Source organism: Chionomys nivalis, chromosome 19 (genome assembly GCF_950005125.1).
Source record: "Chionomys nivalis chromosome 19, mChiNiv1.1, whole genome shotgun sequence".
Lineage (NCBI taxonomy): Eukaryota > Metazoa > Chordata > Mammalia > Rodentia > Cricetidae > Chionomys > Chionomys nivalis.
In genome coordinates, this window is record NC_080104.1 from 34,330,125 (window position 1) to 34,352,246 (window position 22,122).

At 45.4% G+C, this 22,122-nt stretch overlaps 2 protein-coding genes across 2 annotated transcripts in view; both read right to left on the reverse strand.

The window, feature by feature from the left end:
- Creg2 (cellular repressor of E1A stimulated genes 2) overlaps window positions 1-13,574 on the reverse strand; it is a 40,674-nt gene extending 27,100 nt beyond the window's left edge. The window contains exons 1-2 of the mRNA XM_057751877.1: window positions 12,333-13,574; window positions 9,484-9,653 (exon numbers count right to left, since the gene is read on the reverse strand). Coding sequence (XP_057607860.1) covers window positions 9,484-9,653; window positions 12,333-12,767 — 605 coding nt within the window. The 5' untranslated portion in view covers window positions 12,768-13,574. The remainder of the gene's footprint in view (window positions 1-9,483; window positions 9,654-12,332) is intronic.
- A 6,600-nt stretch (window positions 13,575-20,174) lies between these two features.
- The window catches only part of Rfx8 (regulatory factor X8), a 53,619-nt gene continuing 51,671 nt past the window's right edge, over window positions 20,175-22,122 (reverse strand). The window contains exon 15 of the mRNA XM_057751840.1: window positions 20,175-20,372. Coding sequence (XP_057607823.1) covers window positions 20,178-20,372 — 195 coding nt within the window. The 3' untranslated portion in view covers window positions 20,175-20,177. The remainder of the gene's footprint in view (window positions 20,373-22,122) is intronic.

The window sequence follows — 22,122 nt, forward strand, 5'->3', positions numbered from 1 at the left end:
TTTAATATGTTGCTTCATGCACAGTATACTAAATAGGCTTAATTGGATATATGATAAATCCAATTAAGGTTTAATTCACTTTTATTATCCCACTGTTTTTATATTATTGGAGTAAGAATTTTCCCTCACAAAACCTTTTTAATCTGATGAATTAAATCTGATTTTTGTAGGTGTGTGTGTGCACTGGGGATTATGCCTAGGGCCCTGCACATCAGCAGTCAAAGTCCGTTTTCTCACTCAGACATTTTATTACCAATTTCTACATCCTAGTATTATCCTGGGAATATTAGTTTAGCTCTTCACTAATTTGAAGGGAAAGGCCCCATCTATAGTAGCAAAAGGGAGGTGCTTGTGTGGTGATGTATATCTGTAGGGTCAGTCATTTAAGAGGCTGATGTGGAGGTAACTGAACTCCATTCCAGCAGGACCTACACACACACACACACACACACAGACACACACACAGTAGCAGAGCACTTACTTAGTGTGTGCAAAGTTGTGTTCAAACTTTAGCACCAAAGAAAGGACATCGACATTGACCAAGAATATATAGAATTAGTATGTTAATATTGAATATTTAGCCATTTTATGTTTTTCCCAATGACAGAAGAAAATTAAATGCAGAGGAGAAAGATATACTTGCAAATCATTTGTCTAGAATCATATCTAGACTCTAAAAAGAAATCCTAGAATTCAATAATCAAATGATCAATAATGTAATTTTTTAAATGAGTTCTCCCAAGAAGAGTACAAATGGCTAGTCAACCCACAAAAGAATACTTAACACGACCAACCCTCAGGGAACTACAAATTAAAACTGCTGTGTGGTATCATTCCCACAACTGTACAGACTGAATAAAAACATCGGTCAGGATATGGAGCAAACAAAGCCCTCAAATGTTGCTTGTGGGAATATAGAGTAGCATGGCCACTCAGGAAAAAAGCTTGGCAGGTTCTCAAAGAGTTAACCATGGAATTAGCACATGATCTAGCAATCCTACTCAAAGGAACCTACCAGAGACCTGAAGTGTATGTCTGCCCAGAAACTGGAGAAGGATGCGCACAGCAACATTCATTATTCACAATCGCTGCAGCATGGGGACAAATGCCCATCAAAGCACCCAGAGATGGATAGAAACTGAGGAACATGATACAGTCAAACAATGGAACACTATTTGACCACTAAAAGGAACGGATTATTGATAAATGCTGTAAAACCATGGCCTTTGAAAACACAAAGGTAGATTAAAAAAAACAGTAATATCACATATTATGTACTTCCATTTATATGATATTCAGAATAAATAAATAAATTGTCCAGGATATCTAAGTCCATAGGGACAGGAATAGATGATAGATGAACAATTGTGTGGGGTCTGGGGCCCTTTGAGAGCATACTTTCAGCCACCTTCACAGCAATAGTGCTGAAGCCTTTTTGAAGAGTCTACATTTACAGGTGTTACCACCTTGTCTCATGTTTGAGTCATTCTTGTTTAAGATGGAGACTCTTCCAACAACATTTGTGAACCAGATGGGGAGGAATTCTCAGAAGACAGAAAGAAAGGGCAGCGCCACGGCAGAGGAACTGGAACATTGGTGAATTAATGACTAGCTGGGAACCCCAGGGACTGAACTTCATAGCGAGAGCGAAGTGGCTATCGTTTGCTGAGAGATGCGCCTGCAGAAATGAGCAGAGGGTGGGAGAGAATCCTGGACTCCTGCTCCTCAGGCTTGCGCTTTGCAGAGTCCCTGCGTGCTCTTTTAAAAGCCACTGAGGTTGGTTTAGCTCCAGGAACACAGGAATGTTTAGGTAAAGGAGGAGAGGGGGTGACACTGCACAGAGGGCCACTTAGAGGATTTATCGATTGCTTTCAAGAGGCATGAACGAGAACTAGAACAGAGAAATTGGATTCAGCTCCCGAGTCTGATTAGGGCTGGGCACATATGCCACATGACATGCATGTCATGGAGACTCATCACAGCCATTGCCAAACAAGTTGCTGCCAGCAGGTACTTATAATGTGTCCTTTTGATGAAGAGCATCCTGGGAGCTGCTGAATGAACAGGGCACCTTTCAAAGCTGTCCCCAGGAGTCAGCCCCAGAATTATGTTTGGTATCAGGCTGAGTTGATGCTTGTAGCAAATATGTACATTTAGTCTTCTGTTTGCTTTTGTTTTCTGAGACAGGGTCTTGCTACATAGCCCTGACTCCTCTGGTGCTCATGATTTAGCTCAAGCAGGCCTTCAACTTGTGGGAATCCTTCTGTCTCAGCCGCCCAAGAGCTGGAATTACAGGGGTGTATTACCCACCCGGCTCCACATTGTATTCTTATAAAAACAGTTAACAGGCATCTACATGAAACACAGCATGGCCACGCTGGTCCATACCTGCAATCCCAGGGTTGGCAGGCACTGATAGGTGGATTCTATAAACAACAGCAACAAAAGATGTGGACAGTGATAGAGGAAAACTCTCAAGACTCCCAGAATCCTCCTGTAGTCTCTGTAACCACAGGGAGGGTTCATACATGTATACACACACACACACGCACATGCACATGGGGCCATTGGTCTTTTTCATTTCTACAACCTTTTCTTACATGTCACAAAGGAATTATTAAACTCAGATATACTAACTCAGATATTTCTGCTCAGTAAAGATTGGGGGCTCTGAGCCTTGGCAGCGTCTACGACACCCTTTTTATCAGAAGCCTTTTGGGGAAGAGGGGACATGCTTCTGAATTCTTGTTTATGATAAGCAAATCAATGCACCTAGCATTTGTCCAAAATCACCCTTCAATTTGTTTTGACTTTGGGAAAAGCATTTGATAACTCTTTGGGTTCCATGAATAGCCCAGTCTACCCAGGCGAAAACTGGCCCATTACCATTGAGCGGAATATGAATCAAGGGAACGGCCCTTCCTGGTCCAGAGGGTTTCCTAGCCTGCTCATCTAGAGGATGCAGTACTAAACCCATGGTTCAAGTATGGTTACTACAGAAGGTGAGACGCTACAGTAGAATTTCTGCTTCTCTTGATCACAATCGATTAGATCTTCACACAGCCAAGTCTAGTGTCTGAGTGTAAATTCACTCAGGGCTTCGGCACAGGCCCATGCGTATGTGAGTATCTGTGTTGCCTGGAAAGGGAAACGGAGGAGGGCTAGCTGGTTGCTGAGATCTTTTTTAAGGTGGAGTCTTTTTCAATTTGCCATCTTAACCTGGGCTGGGAAATGGATTCCCAGCCCTAATTCATTTAATTAATTAAATGAAGAAACCACAGCACCCAAAAGCAAACAGACTAATTAAATAAACCACTTGAAGTAAACTAATGATTATTAATAAAGACAAATTTGTAGGCCGTGATGCCGACAAACAGAAAGGTCTTCTCTCTTGCTTCCTCTCAGACTGTATCCTTTTCGTCTAAAATGTTTGATTGTCAAATACAGACAAAATACATTGAAGGGACGCAATGCAATGACTTGCTGTATGCATACATTGTGTAATGATTGCCACAATCAGCCTAGGGAGCCTATGCGTGCTGAGCCACGCTGAGCGTTAGAGCTCCAAACCCCAATGTCTTATAACTGGACGTCCTCACAGCGTCCAGCACTATGCATTCCTTTCTTCCCTGGCTCCTAGAAACAGTCTAGTCCTTGATTTTGTGAGTTCAACTTCTGAGCTCACACTTTTCTTCTTCTCCACCTCCTCCTTCTCCTCCTTCTCTTTCTTTTGCTCCTCCTCCTACTGTATTTTTGAGACAGGTTTTGCTGGTTGTGCACTGAGCAGCTCTGGCTGTCCTGGAGCTCATATTGTAGACCAGGCTGGCCTCAAACACAAAAAGATCCGTCTGCCTCTGCCTCCCAGTTGCTGAGATTTAAGGTTCACCACCACTGCCCAGCACTATTCTTTTTGCCAGACTTTCATTTTAATTTCGATTTACAATGGACACAAGTCATAATATGGGCCAAATTATAGTTATTCATAGACTTTTCTCGGAAGCACTGGAAATGCATTTAAGATCATGTATGTGTCTATCTTCCAGAGGCCTCAGCCTCCCCCAGGAGCACCTTCAGACTATAAGCCCTCACCCTGTGAGAGGTCTGGTGCTAGGGCTGAGGGAGGAATGAGGCTGTCATGGAGAGGTCTCTTTTGTCTCTGCCTTCCAAGTGATTGAAAGGAATCTTTCTCTCAAGTTTTGGGAGCTTGTATTTTGTGTAGAATATGCACAGTTATCCCTGGAGATTCCTGGAGAATTGCATTCAGAATTTTGGATGCCAAAATCTGCAGGTGCCTGTGATGGTTGGAAAGAAAACGGCCCCCACAGGGAGAGGCACTATTAGGTATGGCTTTGTTGGAGTAGGTGTAGTCTTGTTGGAGGAAGTGTGTCACTGTGGCGGTGAACTTTGAGGCCTCCCATGCTCAAGCTACACCCAGAATTCTCAGCTACTTCTCCAGCACCATGTCTGCCTGTGTACTGCCATGAAGATAATGGACTAAACCTCTGAAACTGTAAGCCAGCCCTAATTTAATGTTTTCCTTTATAAGAGTTGCTGTGGTCATGGTGTCTCTTTACAGAAATAAAAACTTTAAGACAGCACCTAAGGCCCTCTATAAAGTAAAAGTATTATGTTATACTTTATTTCTGTAGCATGCATGTGTGCATATACATGTTTACACACATGCGCACACACATGTGAATATGTGCACATGTATGTGCATGCCACATCACATGCATGGATGAAAGAGGACACCTTGGGGGAGTCAGTTCACACTCCATGCCATGTGGCCCCCAGGGATCAACCTGAAGGCATTAACCTTAGCTGCAGATATCCCTATCTGCTAAGCCATCTGGCTGGCTTCTACAAGTATTTTAGTGGTAATAATATTTGCATATCATCCTATCCTCCACATAATGTAAATCATGTTAGGTTCCTTAGAATATCTAACTGATGCAAATACTATCCAAAGAATTGCTGTATTGCACTGTTCGAGGAGGGGGGCAGTCACAGCTAGAAAATGTCAGTTATGTTCAGTATGGGCACATTTTTTTTTTTCTGTAGTTGGTTACATCTATGGATGAAGACCTCACAGATGGGCAGTCCCACTGTTTAACACAGAACTTCCTAGGTGGCACTTCTTACTCAGGATTCACTGCTGCACGGTGTATTCGAACAGATCCAAAGAGCCCTCAGATTCAACCCCCATATCATCCAATTGCCAAGAGAAGTTTGAATAAGCAGCATATTTAACTCTATGCCAGCAGCAACTTTTCTTGGCTACACATATGCATCAAAATGACAAATCTAGTACTTTTCTAGTTTTGAGTCGCTTTAAATATGTTTATTTATTTTTATGTGTGAGTGTTTGCCTGCATGTGTGCATGTGTACCACATGCACGCAATGCCTGGGGAGGCCAGTAGAGGTCACATGAATGCCCAGATCTGGAGTTATGCACACTTGTAAGCTGCCATGTGGGTACTAAGAATTGATCCCAGGTCCTCTGCAAGAGCATCCTATACATTTTTTTTAAAAAAAAGATTTATTTATTTATACAGTATCCTGCCTGTAGGTTAGACAAGGGCACCAGATCTCATTCTAGGTGGTTATGAGCCACCACATCGTTGCTGGGAATTGAACTCAGGACCTCTGGAAGAGCAGTCAGTGCTCTTAACTGCTGAGCCATCTCTCCAACCCCGCATTCTATACTCTTAACCACTGAATCATATCTCAAGTTCCGAATGTCACCTTTGAAGGACAGGGTGAAGGCACTCAAATCTATATGCCCTGGCGAGGAGAGTTTCACCCAACTAATCTTAGAAACTTTACTATGACATTAAGCAATAGAGTACAATCAAAAGTTCTGGCAAAACCTCTGACTGGATGAAGTGGCACAATGCAGGTTCATTTTACAGATTCATGTAAAAACCCCTTTCCGGGACGGAGAGATAGCTCTGAAGTTAAGAATGAGTGCATGGTCAAGCAGGCTGGGGTTGGGACGCCAGCACCCAGGTTGTAAGCAGATGTCCCACAAAGACCTGCAACTCTAGCGCTGAGGGATCTGTCACCCTCTTCTGGCCTGTGCACCTGCACACACACACATATGCACCCACTCACACACACATCATCTACACGTAAATAAAACAATGAATCTAATAAGGACAAGACTTTCTGGTCCTCTAAAAATCTGCCTCTTAGGAGTATGCATTCATTTCACCAAGATGCCAGCTTCTCTCTCCTTTGGTCAAAGAAATTACATGAGCAGCATTTCCTCATGGTTACATTTCCAGAGACTCTGGAACCGCGAGATTCTGGAGCTCTGGGTCCTCCGTTTCCTTTACCCTTTCCTCTTGGAATCAACCTCTACAAAAAGATTTCTTTTTATTCGTATGGGTGAGTATATGCCATATGTACACAGGTTCCCATGGAGTCCAGAAGAGGGCGTTGGATCTTCTGAAGCAGGAGTAACAGACGGCTGTGAACTGCCCAGCATGGGTGCTGGGATCCAAACTCAGGTCTTCTGCAAGAGCAGTAGGCGCTATTAATTGCTGAGCCATCCCTTCAGTCCCTGGATCAGACCTTTTAATACAGAGGCAGCTGATGGACTGAGATAGCATTCTGAGTGACATGCTGTGGGGGTTACTGAGTGGAAAGTGTTTCTTAGCTACCTGCCAAAGTACTTATACGAGCTTTGATCACAACGAGCCTTCAGGTCAGACTTTTAATTTGATAAAACTGGGTATAAATAAAATATTAAGAGAGCTGGCAAAGAGAAGCAGCAGGCATAGCGATCTGTTTCCGAGTAGGAACGAATGCCTGGTCACACAGGGCCTGGGAGGGTTCTGTTAATTTTCTTCATGAAAGATTTTAGCAGAAGGTTGGACCAGTGCCTTCACTGTTGTCACCATCATGAGAGCTGGAGGTTTCTCAGCCCCTGCTCCAGGTCCTGGAATTGCTGTAAAGCACTTGACCATGAACCCTGGTCTCACTGTTAGGATCTCCAGGCCCTGGGGACAGGCAGGAGTCGGCTTGCTGGTCTTTCTGAACTCTACCAAGGTGCTTGTCTGCTCTGCAATTCTGGTAGTTGCTTTTACCAGATGTCTCTCCCTGGTCGGATGGCCCCAGAAGCTCCAGGTTTGCTTATTTGGGGGGTTCTGGAACCTGTATGTCTTTTAACACAGGCTTTGACTTATTCAGCCCTTGTATTCAATGTTACTAACATTTTAGGTTTCAGGAGTAAGGTAAAATACAGCGCTGAACTGTGAACCTCACATCTGGGTCAAGTCATTCACCAGAAGGTACAGGCTCACTCCAGAATACTTGCTTGGACATCTGATCTTTTCTAAGGCCAGTTTGATTTATATCATTTATATTTCAATACTTTAGAAGCTTAAGTTAGCTGCTAGCGACTGGCAGCTCTGGGAAACAGTTCCTTGAGAAGATTCCAGACACAGGGTACCAGCTGGGTGTGTTTTTTTTTTCCTATCCATAGGTTAAGGATACAGGTGTGTCCTTGACCCTGGAAGCATCACTTCTGCTTAGCTGCTATCTCATTTCTTACATAGATGTTTGTAATTTCTCTGTCTGGCCTTGCTCAAAGGAATTACACACACACACACACACATGCCCACACCCATGCACACACACACACAGACACACAGGCATGCACACTTACCCTGAAAGTGTGCAGGCAAAAGCAAGTGACTGGATTAAAGGTACTCTGAGACACGCCCCTCCCCCAGTCTCCTCATTGCTCCAGTTTTCAGTCCTTGCACCCGCCTGCCTGAGGCCTGCTGGTAGGCAGATCTTGTGCTGTCAAGTGTAACTGCACATTGCTCCTGGAACTGAATTCTGTGGCTTGTTTTCAACAGCAGGTATGCTCTGGGTTCTGGGATCAACACGTTACAGCATGGCTGCTTTTAGGGACCCTGGAATTAGGGAACCACTGTGTTCAGGAAATTCTCCTGAGAGCATACCTCTAGTGGCAGCGAACTTGATGACTGAGAATAAGGAGAGTATTCCATGACAAAAGAGCACAATTTCTCTGGCTGCCATAACCTGGTGGGAACAGTGAAAGTCCTGTAGTTAGAGTCTCTCATTGATGAGGATAGGTGATGGGAGTGGGGATGGCAAGGCCTTTCGCGAGCTGCATTTGATACCCCATTGTTGCTCTAACTGGTTTCCACAAGAACAAACAGGATGTTTGCTTGTTTTCTATGCATAGAGAATAGAGCTTCAGAATGGGCTCTAAATCACCTCTGTATTTGCAGATGAAATGGTAAAAGCTCGGGTTGTTCCACCCTCCCCTCCAGGCCACTCTGTGACAATTGTTAATTTTGGGGGGTGGGGAGGAGACCTCCATAGGAACTCAGTACAGTGTCTCCCTGGCAGCAAATGATTTAGGGCTTTGCATTTTGAATTTAGACGATGATATCTGAATGGATGCTCTATTTTTGCTTAAATGTCTTTAGAAGGCTTTTCTTTTAGAGATTTTTTGAGAAAGTGTATTAAAGGATGCTGGCTTTGTAGTACACGTATCCCTTGGGGACAGAGGGGCTATAAATGAATTGAAAAAGCAATGTGTTCCAGCCCGTACATGCCAGAGAGACAAACTACTAGCTCTCCTTTCAACTTTCGACCCATTCTTCCCTTTATAGCACTAGAGCTTTGATGGCCCACCTGGATGTCAGATGAGGCACCTTGGGCTGGGGATGTAGCTTAGTTGGTAGAGTGTGTTCAAACCCCAGGACAGCATTGACTAAGTGTGACGTATGCAGCCTTGGCTACAGAGTAGGTTGAAGGCCAGGATGAGGTACACAGGACCATGCCTCCAAAAAAAAAAAAAAAAAAAAAAAAAAAAAAAAAAAAAAAAAATTGTCTCACAGAAAATACCCTGCATCTATTTCCAAGGCTCATAAACACTCTCTAGGATAGAAATGATATGAATACCAACTTCCAATGGTTCAGCTTATGAATTTTCATTCTTATGTTGGTTTTGAAGTGCTATATATTCAGCAAACTCTACATTACGAATTTTGCTCTTTTCCTAGGCTGTGGATACAGAAAAAAGCCTCTGCTTTTCCTTTGAGTATGGTAGTCAACAAAGTATATTGTCAAGATTTTGTCATAAAATAGGCTTTGTGTTAGATGATTTTGTCTGCCTGCTGGTCAGTTGTCAGTGTTCCGAGGAAAGTTAAGGCAGGGTAGGTTGAGCAGGGGTGTTCTGTAGGTTATGTGTAGCACATACAGTTCAACTGACAACATGTTCAATTTATAATAGCACAGGACATGTGACCCCAGGGAAAGTCCAAGTCCAGGGACACTCCCATTTCATAGATGAATAAATGTCAGAAAGCTTGGTCTGCAGTACAATTCTGCAAGTAAAGGGGTCAGTTTCCTTCTGTGACAAAGCACAACCCACCTTCCACCTCTGCCCAAACCTGTAAGAACAAACCCTGCCTCTCCTTTTCCCCTTCCCCTTCTACCTGCAAAAGTCTCCTTCAGATTCCGGCAGCATCAATGAGGCGATGGGGTTCTTCACCAGGTCCGCCACCACTGGGTCCTTGGCTGTCATGTAGAAGAAGGGGGTCCCCGTGCTGTTGTGGACAGGGCCATCGCTAATGGCCAGGCAGCTCCCAAAGGGCAGTCCTTGGATCTAACAAATGCAACAATAACAACAAAAAGGCTTTTTAGCGGTAGAGCTATGGGGAACACAAACTGGGGAAAAACTTGGTGTTGCCTGGCAGGAAATACAGCCCTGGGATCTTGTTTGGACCAGTGGATTTGACAGATAGATTAAGACTAGGTGGGTCCAGTCGATGCAATTCAGCCAGTGATGGTTTCAGAATTTCTCTGTGGGGAGAGGCAGGTAAGAACATTCTGTCTGAGAGCTGATGGATTCTGGAAGCTGCCTTCTCACAGCAAATGTATTCATTTTATTGAAGGGTAAGGACAATGAGGCCTACGGAGAAGACAGTGCTAGGCCTTCTCCCACAGGCTCCTCTTCAACACCTTCTGCCTGCATCATCTCCTCCGTTCTTTTTAAACGTTGGGGATAGAATTTAATTTGTTTTATAAACTGCTTGGTATTTGGATGCCAAGCATAATCTATACTGTTTCAGTTAGAGCAACGTTTCTTTGTTTATTAGTTGTATGTTATGTTGAGGCCAATAACCTTTTGGTATATGACTGAACAAGTTATGGGAAGTTGATACGTTGAATACTCTTTCAGCCTAAATGGAAGTCACAGAAGTATGACATACTGATCACTGCCTGTGTTCATCTAGTAGATGGGGGAGGGTCTTATGTCATGTCCATGTGATTTTAAACAGAAACAACAGCATTTAAGTCTTAGTGTTCCCCAAACTCTCCTGCACCTGCTTTGTCCCTTACAAAGAGCCCCCCCCCCCCCAGTGAGGCTGCCATTGTTTTCCAAGCACTAGACAGAATGTGCACGATTGTGGAAGGAAGGGCTTAAATCATTTAGAAACATGAAAAATTAACAAGTTCTCCAAATGGCACTATTACATCACCCATACATTCTATTCTCAGCCTATCACGAACTGCTTAGCAGTTCATGCAAATGTTTTGTGTATTTACCGAGTTTTGGATTGAAAATCAATATTGCAAGGGGATGGCCTATGGGCGCTAACAAAAGAGCTGTCGGAGATCAAAATATCTTCACCACAAGGACACTAGATGCTTTTTCTTCTTTGGCTGTTTGTGTTTTTGTGAGGCAGGATCTGGATATGTAGCCAGAGCTGGCTTTGAACTCACAATTCTCTTGCCTTAGGCTTGCTGATGCTGGGATTACAGGAGTGGGCCACCAGGCCAGACGGGCACCAGATTTCTTGTGTGTGTGTGTGTGTGTATTCATTCATTCTAGTGTGCCCATGCATGTGATGCTTGTGCATAGTGTGTATAGGAGGTCAGGGGACAACTTCCTGACTTTCTGGTGTCATTCCTTAGGATTCCTTACTGTTATGATTTTTTTTTTTTAGATAGGGTCTCTCGGTGGTCTGGAACTCTCCAAATAGGATAGACTAGCTTGCCAGCAAGTCCTAAAAGATCCACCTGTCTCAACCTGCTGAGCACTGCGATTCCGAATCATGACACCATGCTTGGCCCAAAACGAAAACAAAAAGCAAAACAAAGCAAAGTAAAACAAAAAAGCCCCAAAGAAACAACAATAACAGAAAAAAAAGAGGGTTGTGAAGGTTGAACAACTAAGATCCTCAAGCGTTCTGCTGCTGAGACACTTCCCAAACTTTAGGCACTAGGTTTTTTGTTTTTGTTTCTGTTTTAAACCATGATTACCTTTATATTTAAGCCCCATATTTTATTAAGGTATGTGTTAGAAGTGTAAAAACTGTTCGCACACTGGGAATGCAGAACTGGCTGGGATTCTGACATAGAAAGAGGACAAGATCATTGTCATTATTACAATAAAGTTGGCATTAGTTATTTTTTAAGAAAATAAAAAGAACTTTCAAGCTCTGCCTACTGAATTGCTTAATTTGTTTTTTCGAGACAAGGTTTCTCTGGAATTACTTAATTTTGGAGATGGGAAAACAGGGTGCCTTGGCCAAGCCGGGGCTAGTGAGACCCAGAGTTGAGGCAAGAACTCGCCCTCCACACGGTGTGACATGTATCCTTCCGTGCACAGATTAATCAGGAGCACGGATCACATCTCTGTCTCTTAGGACTGGAAGCTTTCTGAAGACTATTCTTACGGAATATGCGGCTTCAGGACATCTCCAAGCTGTTCTGGGAGGAAGCAGGCTAACGGGTGAATAAACCTTTGTGAACTGAAAGAGAGAAATTGTGGTTCAAACAGCTCCCCTCCAGCAGTTACGCTCTGCCTAGGTCGTTTTTCTCAAAAATTCGAGTTCCATTTTTTTTAAAGTGTAAATTTCTATCAGTGCGTGGATGGTGCCTTTCCTTCACGCCTGCCTGGTGTGGGAGGTGGTGCGGGAGTCTGCCTGCGGGACAGTGCTCAGAGCCCGCAGGGGCTGAACGCACCTCATCTATGATTCCAAAGGCGATCAATCCTGTCTGCTTTCCAGGTCTCCGTGTGACGCTGATTATTTGACCACCTCTTTGGCCATTTTAAGACAGGGAATAAGTCACTAACCACCAGACCGTTTCCCAGGTCGCTTCCCTCACCACTCACGTGCACTTGGCCAGATGAACCGACTCCTGCACTAGTCGGGTTCCGTTATTCACAAGGCTATGCACCTGTGAAACCCGAATCGCCTGTGCCCAGGTGCTCGCCCCAGAATTGCCCGACCACGACGAGACATGCACCACCCCCGCGTCACGACCTCTGGCTTACCTTTTCTTGGGTGGACGTGGTGGCCAGACAGCCCCAGGAACTGGCGTGGACCAGGGAGCGGGCGGTGCCGGCACTCACCCTCGGGCCAGGGGATGCTGCGGATGAGCCGCTCTCCCGCCGGTAGGAAAACATTCCACGCGGGGTCGGTGAGGGCCTGGCGCGGGCGGAGCCCCGAGGCCGCAGGTGCGTGTCCTCCTTGTGTGCCGAGGCCGGGAAGCTCTGCTGCCAGATGCTGCCCGAGTCCTCCAGCAGCGCGGGCAATGCCTCCTCGGTGGACGCGCTGTCCAGCTCCTCGTCTACCTCGTTGGTGACAGCCCAGGACACGGAGCTCACGATCACGTAGCCGGCGGCCGGGGACAGCAGGGCGCTGCAGCATAGCAGCCAGGACAGGCGGGTCCCTAGACCCGCAGGGCGCTCCCCGCTGGACAGCGACATCTTCTCGCAGGCGACGGGCCCTGTGGCGGGGACCGATCGCCTAGCAGCGGCCGGCCAGGGGCGCCCCCCTGCGGCGGAGCGTGCGCCGGAGCCCCTTCTTGCTGTAGGATTGTCAGGTCTGCCTTTATTGCTCTACACCCTGGGGAGAAGAGAGGTCTGCTGCAAGACCAGACTCCCGTCAGCTGTGCACATCGCTGCTACCGGACTCAGAGTCCAGGCGTGCCAGGGCCGGATGGCTTGGTTTTCCGCAGACTGCCACGGGTTCTGCAGCCAAAGGGTGGGTGTTCACAACTCCAGCTCAATATACTCCTCCGCTCAACAGCTGTGAGGCTTCCTCCAAGCTGTTTAACTTCTCTGTGTCACCCCAGGACCGTGCAAGCAAGAAGGACATCACCAGGTTCAGTCGCTGCACCTTGAGCTCCCAGAACCATAAGGCACAATACACCTACATCGTCCTTAACTCTCCCAGTCCGTGGTGCCATGCCATTAGTAACACAGACTAATAGCACATTTTAAAACATCTTATTCCAGTAAGAAAGAACAACTTAAAATTAACCATTTCTTACCTCTTCTTATGACATCTAGACTCGATCCCACTAGGGGACATGCTCTATAGCTTGTATCCCTAAAATGCAAGAGTCCTTCTCTAACTAGTCCCAAAAGAAAATAACTTGAAATAGCATTTACCGTTTTTACTACATCATGTCCTCAGTTGCACCTAGCTGCCATTACCTCCTCTGCCCCATCCCGCTGCTCCTCCTGGATGCCTGGATACTGGGGCACCCTGCCAGTGTGGGCACAGCTGGCCTCTCCCTTCTACATGGAACAGGTCTTGATTTCTCTCCCTGGCTGCTGCTCTTTTTCTCTTTCCGCACCCTTCTCTCTGCTTCTGAGCACTGATGTTGTCTCTGGCATCTCCCTGAGACATCTGGTTCCTTCTCACGGCTCCTCCCATTGCCTGCTGCTGCTCTCTCCCCAACCTCCCACTTGCACTCCCTCTCATGCCCGGTTCCTGGGAAGATGTGTCCCATAGTTTTGAGAGGCAGGATGGTAAGTCTTTGAAATACCAGCCTCTGCAGTCAGCTGTGATGGTAGGCGCCTGTTATCCCAGCCCTTGGGAGGTGTAGGTGGGAGAATCAGGAGTTCAAGGTCATACTTAACTAGAAGGCAAATTTGAGACCAGCCTTGACTGCTTGAGACCCTCTCAAGATCAAACAGATAAGAGAAACTAACAGCCCCTCCTACTCAGATGCACCTTCCCGAGTAAGAACAATCCAGACTTTGCTCCTCAGGTCCTGATGGTGGGAGAGTGGCATGTCACCTGACACTTTCTGTCTTTGTGTCTTATCTGCAAAACGGGGGCAGTTACATCTCCCTCGCCAGGTTTTGGATGTCAAGCAGACTGTCTCTAAGTGTTCAGGGAGGGTTTACGGGGAGTGCCGAGTCTTGCTCTGTTGGCTCAGATGGAAAAGGAAGTCTGTTCCAATCTCAGAAAAGGATACAGACCTAATGTATCAGTCCCGTAAGACGACTGCACATGGTGGTCTCAGCTCCTAGTCAGCTTTTCACTGCAGGATCAGCCTACCTTCTCTTTCTGCAAGACTAAGCTGCGGGGGAGGCATGCATCTTCTTTGCCTAACATGTGACTGCCTAACCTAAGAGCAAGTTCAAGGGTAGAACCTTGTAGGAGTCCTGCTTGTCCCATTGTCTTTATCTCCATTATCTTTCCCATAATCCCCATCGTGCTTTTGGATTCCTGTATTTTATTGCCCAAAGTAGACCCAAACTCAAAGCAGATGTTAAGGCAATCAGCAGCCGGGACATGGCAAGTGTTGCGTATATGACAGCAGTTTTGTCTTTGGCCTTCAGGGATCTACCAGGCTTGTCACTTAAATTTGAGGAGATAATTTCCCTCAGATTTCTTGCATTCCTGTGGGGTCCGGACCTCTTTGATTAGTCGTGAAAAGCTAGAGACAGTATATTCATCTAGATTCACACACTTTTCCTGTAGACCAATTAGAGTCCTATTCTGATTGGCAAAGATATGGGTATGGGTGTGCTTAAATTTATTAGTTCTGTGTAAATAACTTTGTTATATGACATCAAACTGGCACAGACAGCAATTATCCTATCAGAGAAGGGGAGTACCTATTTTCTCCATCCTTAACAATTCAGATTATTGTCAGATTTAAAAAATTATTTGTTCCACCCAAATCTAGTAGATGAGCAATGGTGGTTGAAATTATCGGGTGGTAGCAAGAATGGCCCACAAAACAAAGAATGAAACTCACTTTAAGAGATTTTTAAGAGAGAGAAAAGCATGTACACAGGCCTGAGGGAGTTGGTGCTGGGAGAGAGAGAGAGAGAGAGAGAGAGAGAGAGAGAGAGAGAGAGAGAGAGAGAGAGAGAGAGAGAGAGAAAGGTGGGGGAGAGAGGGAGGCAGTAGTTACCTCTTCAGAAGAGGGACAAAAAGAGAATGGAGCGACATGTACAGCTTTTAAAGGCTGCCTAGAGCATGCACACAGGGGCTTATGTAGCTGTAAATGCATCGTGCATAGATCACACGACCATGCTGCATGTATGTCATGTAGGGCTTAAAAGGGCCCCGGGTGACTATGTAAATTGCCTGAGCGCTTGATGGCGCATGCGCCGCCGTAAAACTCGAAAGTGCTAGCTAGCATTTGGGGTGGCTAGACATTTTGTCAAAGCGCTGTGTGATGGAAACCTAACAGTGGTTACTTGTTAATCTGTTTGCTTTAGCTTGATGACCAGTTACATTAGCTGTTTTTCCTTCACTATGACCAAGTTACCCAACATACCCAAATCGAAGGAGGAGAGGTTTCTCTTGGCTCCTGATTTCACAGATTTCAGTCTATCATAGTGGGAAGGGCGAAAGGAACAGAGAAGGTCATGTCGTGGTGCTTCAGGAAGCAGAGGAAGGGGAATTCCAGTGTGCTCCCGTGTTTGCCTTTTCCTGTTTGTTCCTTCACAGACACACCCAGAGCCAGGCCTCACCATCTTCTAGAATATTCTAAATCCAGTCAGGTTGACAGTTAAGATCACCCCATTGAAACAGGTCTTGTTTCTGTTTAGGGACCAGGCTAATGTCCTTTGTGAAATGCCACTTCAGGATGTCGGCTCCCCAACCCAGCCCCCTGGTAAAAGCCACAGCATCAAGTTTTTCATCTATGTGTAAGAGTTCAGCCCTGTATTGTTGATGCTAGTGCCTTGCTGCACAGGGATCTGTAGAACGTTTGCATCTTGCCTGGAACAGAAATGTCCTGCTTCCTTTGCTCGGCCTTTGGCAGGCACTGCTCTGCCTTCTGTTTTGACAAGTTTGACCATTTTCATACCCCAGACAAACTGGATCCTGTAGAATTTGTCCTATGACTGGCTCATTTCCTTTAGCATGATGTTCTCAAGGTTCATCCATGTTGAAGCATCCCACAAGTTTCTCTCTTTTCAAGACTAATATTCTGCTTTTCTGGCGTAATGATTTCTTTACTTGTCTATCAGTGAGCTTTTAGGTTGTTTTCATTTGGGTGGCTATTATGAGCTATTCTGCAATGAACTCAGGGATATGGATATATGTTGGGAGCATTGTCTGTTCTCTCAGATAAATACTGATAAGTGGGATTAATGAGTCTTATGGTGGTTTTATTTAAAGTTTTTTTTTTTTTTGAGGCAAGGTCTCTCTGCATAGCCCTGACTGTTTTAATTTCTTTTTTCCATTTTTTCCATTAAAGAGTCAATTAAAATGTATTCACATCATTTCCCTCCTTCCCCTCTTTCCCTTTCCTCCACTCAGTGCTTTCCTTCCAGCCCCTGCCGCCTTCTCCTCAACCTCTCTAAAATTCATGGTCTCATTTTCTCTGATTTATATATCTATAATCCTAAATATAGGAATGCAACTGACTCAGTTCGCTTTATGTTGCTTGTGTATCTCTGGTTTCATGTCTGACCTGTTGGTATTGCATAACCAGTTAGGGGGCTCTGCCTATGGATGGGACCCCCATGATATGTCTCCTTCCATGTTAGCATGTGGTGTGTGCGCGTGAGTATTGATACATGTACACGCACATATAATAGTGTAATACTAGATATCACAGTGTGGCAAGTAAGCTAGATGTCTTAGGCCTAGAGTTTTTATTTACTGGGGATTGAATGCAGGCTCTTTCGTGTACAGAACAACAGCTCAACCATTGGGTTAGTTCTCCCTTAGAAAACAATACTGAGTTGAAATCCAGGAATTACTTTAAATTCATGACTACTGACTCCAAGGGTGGCCCCAGACTATAAGGCAGGGCCACCCGCCATTTCACTCTCCCTCCCCTTCTAGAACCCGGCTTTTCCTTTCTTTACCTTCTTCACATCTGTTTCAAAACTACATCCCAGGAGACGGCTCTGCTCCGGTTCCTCCAGGCAGCCTCCAGTCGGGCACTGGCACCCTCTGTGGTATTTTAACTCTTGGATCGGGTAAGTTATCCTGCTTTGTTGATTGATTCAGTGTCTACTTTTCCCTACCTGGCACATAAGCTTCGTTGTACCAGGGTCTTATTGATTCATGGTACCTGGGAAAAGAATAAATCTATGACAAATACTTAATTTTGGAACATATTGCCATACATTTTAAATCAAATATCCCATCCTGGGAAATCTGTCTGCTGCCAGAATGTTAGTGGGCTTCTAACTTATCATCATGAGGGAAAAATTTATGTTCCAAGACGTCTGTGGGTGTAGCTATTATTACCCCAGTGAGAGATGTGCTATGCTTCTCTTTCTGTAAGCTCCGCATTGGCAAACAGTGGTATGCCTTGGGGAGATTCCTCTCTGTGCAGGGTCTCATCATTATCCCTACTTCCAATGATTGTTCCAGAAAGTACTGCCGCTAGCATGCATTCCTGGGGGGTTTGTAGTTTTGCTTCATCGTCAGTTCAGGACCCCATAGCGGTGACACGGAGTCTGCAGAAACTCCGGGTCTTCTCTCTTATCTATATCCGGAGTCACAGTTCAGGCTGTCCTAACAAGACAATTGGGAGAAATGTCTAGACAATAGTTGAAAGATGAGTTGAAAGTCCACACGGTGTGGCAGTTCCAGAGGTTGGACAATTCCCGTGCCCACACCTGTTATTGCCACTTTCTCTCCTGCTCTGGGCTCAGCAATATGACTCACTTCGGCCAATGGCACAGGTATAAAACTAAGGTACCAAGCTTGTGTGTTTTCTTCTCTGCTCGCCTCAGAGCTCCCTCTGTTAGAATATGCACAGGCTAGCTTGCTAGAAGCTCCCTAGGGGATAATTAAGTCATCCCAGCCAAGGCTATCCTAGCCCAGTCAGCCCCCCAGCAAGCCTGTGAGGGACCACAGCTGAGATCCAAGTGCGCTTTAGATCCAAAGCACCCAAGTAAGCCATGGACTATGAGGAATTCTAAGTGAACGGTGCTGTGTAGGAACTCGGATGTTCATGGTGCTGCAGCAAAGCAATTCACAGAAACAGCAGATAACAAGTTTTGAGTCTCCTCTGCGAATTATTTCTGACTTTTGGATAAAACTCCAAATTTGAGGGATGGGGTAGAGAGGCTTCTTGTTCCCATTTATGATAAAAAAAAAAAAAGGAGACTCCCATATTCCACATTTATACCCGTACCACGCTGAGAATGACTACAAGCCTGAGGCCGGCAGAGGGAGATTAATGCGATTGCTTGTCACCCCCAACCTCCTGCCTGGCTCAACAGGAAGAGGCACTGGGAGTTAAAGTATGGCACTCCTCTGGGGTGGGGTTCTTCTGTCCACACTCCAGTGCATGTGGCTCTAGTGGCTTTTCAAGCCCAGCTGATTGTCTCTTGGAATCCTTTGGGTGCCTTTTAGTCCCCCTCTCCAGGAGCCCCTGGTCCAGTCCTCATCCTGTGGGCAATCCATCCTAGTAATTGATCGACTGATTTCCTCCCCTGGAGACGGAGCCCAAGTTCTTGCCCATGCTACACAAGTGCCGTACCACTAGCCACATCCCCAGTGTCTCAAGTTCTCCATTTATTATTATTTGAAAATTTTGTTTTATTATTTTTTTTACATTTGATTAATTAATTAATTGTGCATGTGGGGGCCATCAGAAGAGGACCTGTGGGAGTCGGTTCTCTTCTTCCGCCGTATGGGCTCCAGGGACTGGACTCAGTCATCAGGTTTGACAGCCAGTGCCTTTATCTGCCGAGCCATCTCACCAGCCACTACTGTCGCTCTCTGCCAATGACTCAGCTATCAACTGTCTGCTTATACACAGCAAAGAAGAGACAGGCAGAGTCTCTGGAAGGCAAGGCAAGCCTTGGTGTCTGAATTAGCCCCCAAGAACCTCCAGGATGGAGATGATGCAGCTAGAAGGGGGTCGAAAACAGGAGTGCCTCTAAAGCTACTATGGTGAATACTTTTAAACGATTTTCATTTGAAATTTTAATTTTTGTGTATATACATATGCACACGAGTGTAGTGAACATCGAAGCCAGAAGAGGTCGTTGGGCTGTTGGATCCTCAGAACGTGAGCTACAGGTGGTTGCAAGCTGTAGGACATAGGTGCTGGGACTAGAGCATGGGTCCTCTGAAAGAGCTGCAAGCACTCCCACCCACTGAGCCACCTCTCCAGCCCCAAGGATGAAATTTTCTAGTGTGACCCAGTTCCTGTTTCTTAACGTTTCTATGCATATAGGAAAATTAAATTCATTTTGTAGGTAAATCTAATTTACTTCATATGTGGAACTAAGTGCAATTTAATTCATCTCACATGTAATAAGAGACCAATAAAATTTCTCAAGTAATTTCATTTATACCAGAAATCATGTTAACCATAAATTCTAAAATTCATTTTAAACATCATAATCAGTAGCAGAAAATATATCCATATGGCAACGACACACAAAATTTCAACAGCTCTGAGATTCTACTTCACAAAAGGAGCATGGACGCCTGCTGTGGACACTTTGAATTTACAATTCTACCTCATGTTTTGAAAACTAGGGTAATGAACCAGGCGTTGAGCCTGGGAGTATCAGGAGGACTCAGTGAGCTTCCTCTTGCCTGATGGAGTTTTCTACAAGTTCTACAAAAGAGGAAGAGAAACACCAGTCTGTGGTCCTCACACTGTGTCTTTCTCTGGAAACAACTGTTTCTCACTCCTGATGAAATTTCTTACATAGGTCTTCTGTCCCCACAGAGAACTGTCCAACAAGATCCAAAGGAAAAGCAAGAGGCAAAAAAAAAAAAATCATTATGCAAATTAGTTTATAGTTTGATCAAAACCAATATCTCAAAACATGTACAAACATAAAGTGCTTCCTCTATTATATACATAAAATCTCTCAGGTCAATACAAAAGCTGTAGGATTTAATACATATTTTAAGATTCAAGCCTGTCTCCTCACGCCCTATTCCAACAAACTGCCTTGCATATTTGCATTGGTTTTCCTGCAGTAAGTATTTTCCGAGCTTTGGGGTACGTCCGATATGTGAATCACGAATCTCTGTCCATTGCTTAGGGTTATGAGGGCTTCTTGTCCCACAGGGAGACTGAGTTTAACGGTGCTTTCGGTGGCCTTGTCTTCTAGCAATACCTGGATGAGCTGCAAGGGGGAAGGGTTTGAAAGGAAAAGACAAAGGGACAGCGTTATACTAGTCCTGGTTGCAGAAGCCACCCACTTGGGGGCCTACAGAACGTGTGTGCACTTCCTCCGCTCCTGCCAGAGGATCCTAATTTCTCAGGGGAACCTTTAGGATCTGGTGGAGATTTCATGGGAGGACACATGATCAGGGAAAAAGTCAGGAGAGAGAGATGGCTCACATCAAGTGGATTGCCTTTAGGAATGGGGTGAGGGTCTGTGGTTTTGAGAAACATCCTAGAGCTGACAATTTCCCATAGAGAACCCCCCTCCACCGTTCCTCAAATGTACAGTTAGATCGGGGGATGGGCTATGAAAACTGTTGCCCTCCACTGGCTGAGTTGACACGAGGTTGAGAAGTAAGAGATTGCAGAGGTTCACAGGCTCATGTTCCCTCTCTCAATGACCTGCCTACACCCCGGGAACAGGGAACGGCTGTGAGTCCCTCACCTCTGGGGGAGTTGGAAAATCTGCAAAGCTTTGAGCATGACTTTAGAGTAGAAATGAGTGTCTCCGCTTGATCTGACTTCATCAACAAAGCCCCCATAAAGTGAATATATTTTTACAAAGATGTCCACAGGATCATTTTAGATGCCGAGACTCACAAAAGCATCTCTCTCCAGCTGCAACAGTACCACCCCTCCCCCCCCACACCCCCCACACCCCCCAAATCTGTCTGTCTTTGGGCTAGCAAGATGGCTCATCTGGCAAAGGCAGTTGCAACCACACCTGCTGAGTTTGATCTCAGAGACTTACATGATGGAAGGAGAGAATCACCTCCCACAAGTTGTCCCTCTGACCTTCACATGAGCACATACACCCCTACACACACACACACACACACACACACACACACACACGAACAGACAAAATAACTATCTTTGTCTTTGACCCCAGCATTGATACAATAATCTCTCCATCACACACATGCACCTCTCTCTCTCTCTCTCTCTGCTTTAAATCTGAGAACATGAAGGCAGAAAACATAGTTTGTCTTTAGAAAAGGGTTTCCTTATTTGACGTCATCAGCACCTTTTTGGTTTCTCTCTTAAACACACCTTGGCATCTTAGGTTGGTTGGACTGTCGCCACAGCGCCCGGGACTGACAGATGGATGTGTCAGTCTGGAATGCTGACACAGCTGGTACTCTAGGTGCAGGGCAGAGCTGAATTGTTCTGAGAACGAGGCTCTCACAGATGTGCAGTGCACGGGGCGTTAACTCTCAGCAGATGAATACAGATGGGATGGGGGGGTGGGCGGGGGGCTTTTTCAGTTGCCGATGATGAGAGCACACGCCGAATAATGGGAGCCATGGAAATTAGAGGCGTGTAGCTTTCCGGTGTTAGCTTGTTTAAGTCATTACAGCTGATTCAGCAGGCGTGAAGAAATAGGGAGTTTTAATTAATCCCTAATGCATATTACCTTGGATTATCTGTCATTCATCTGCTTGTACTGCTTTATTACCAAGTTCAATTAAGTTTTTAATATCTTCTCTATTGTTTCCGCCAATTAAGCGTAAGTCAAACCTCATTGTGATGAACTTCCGGGGCGCTATGGGATTGGGTGGAGGGTTAAGGACAGGTGCTCAGAGCAGGAGGCTCAATGGGAGAAACGACAATGAGGACCAGTGGTTGGTTGGTCTGTGTTCTGAGGAATTTTCTGAGCCTTTCTCAGAGATTGGCTTACTGAACTCTTATAGCCCCAAGGGATTAAG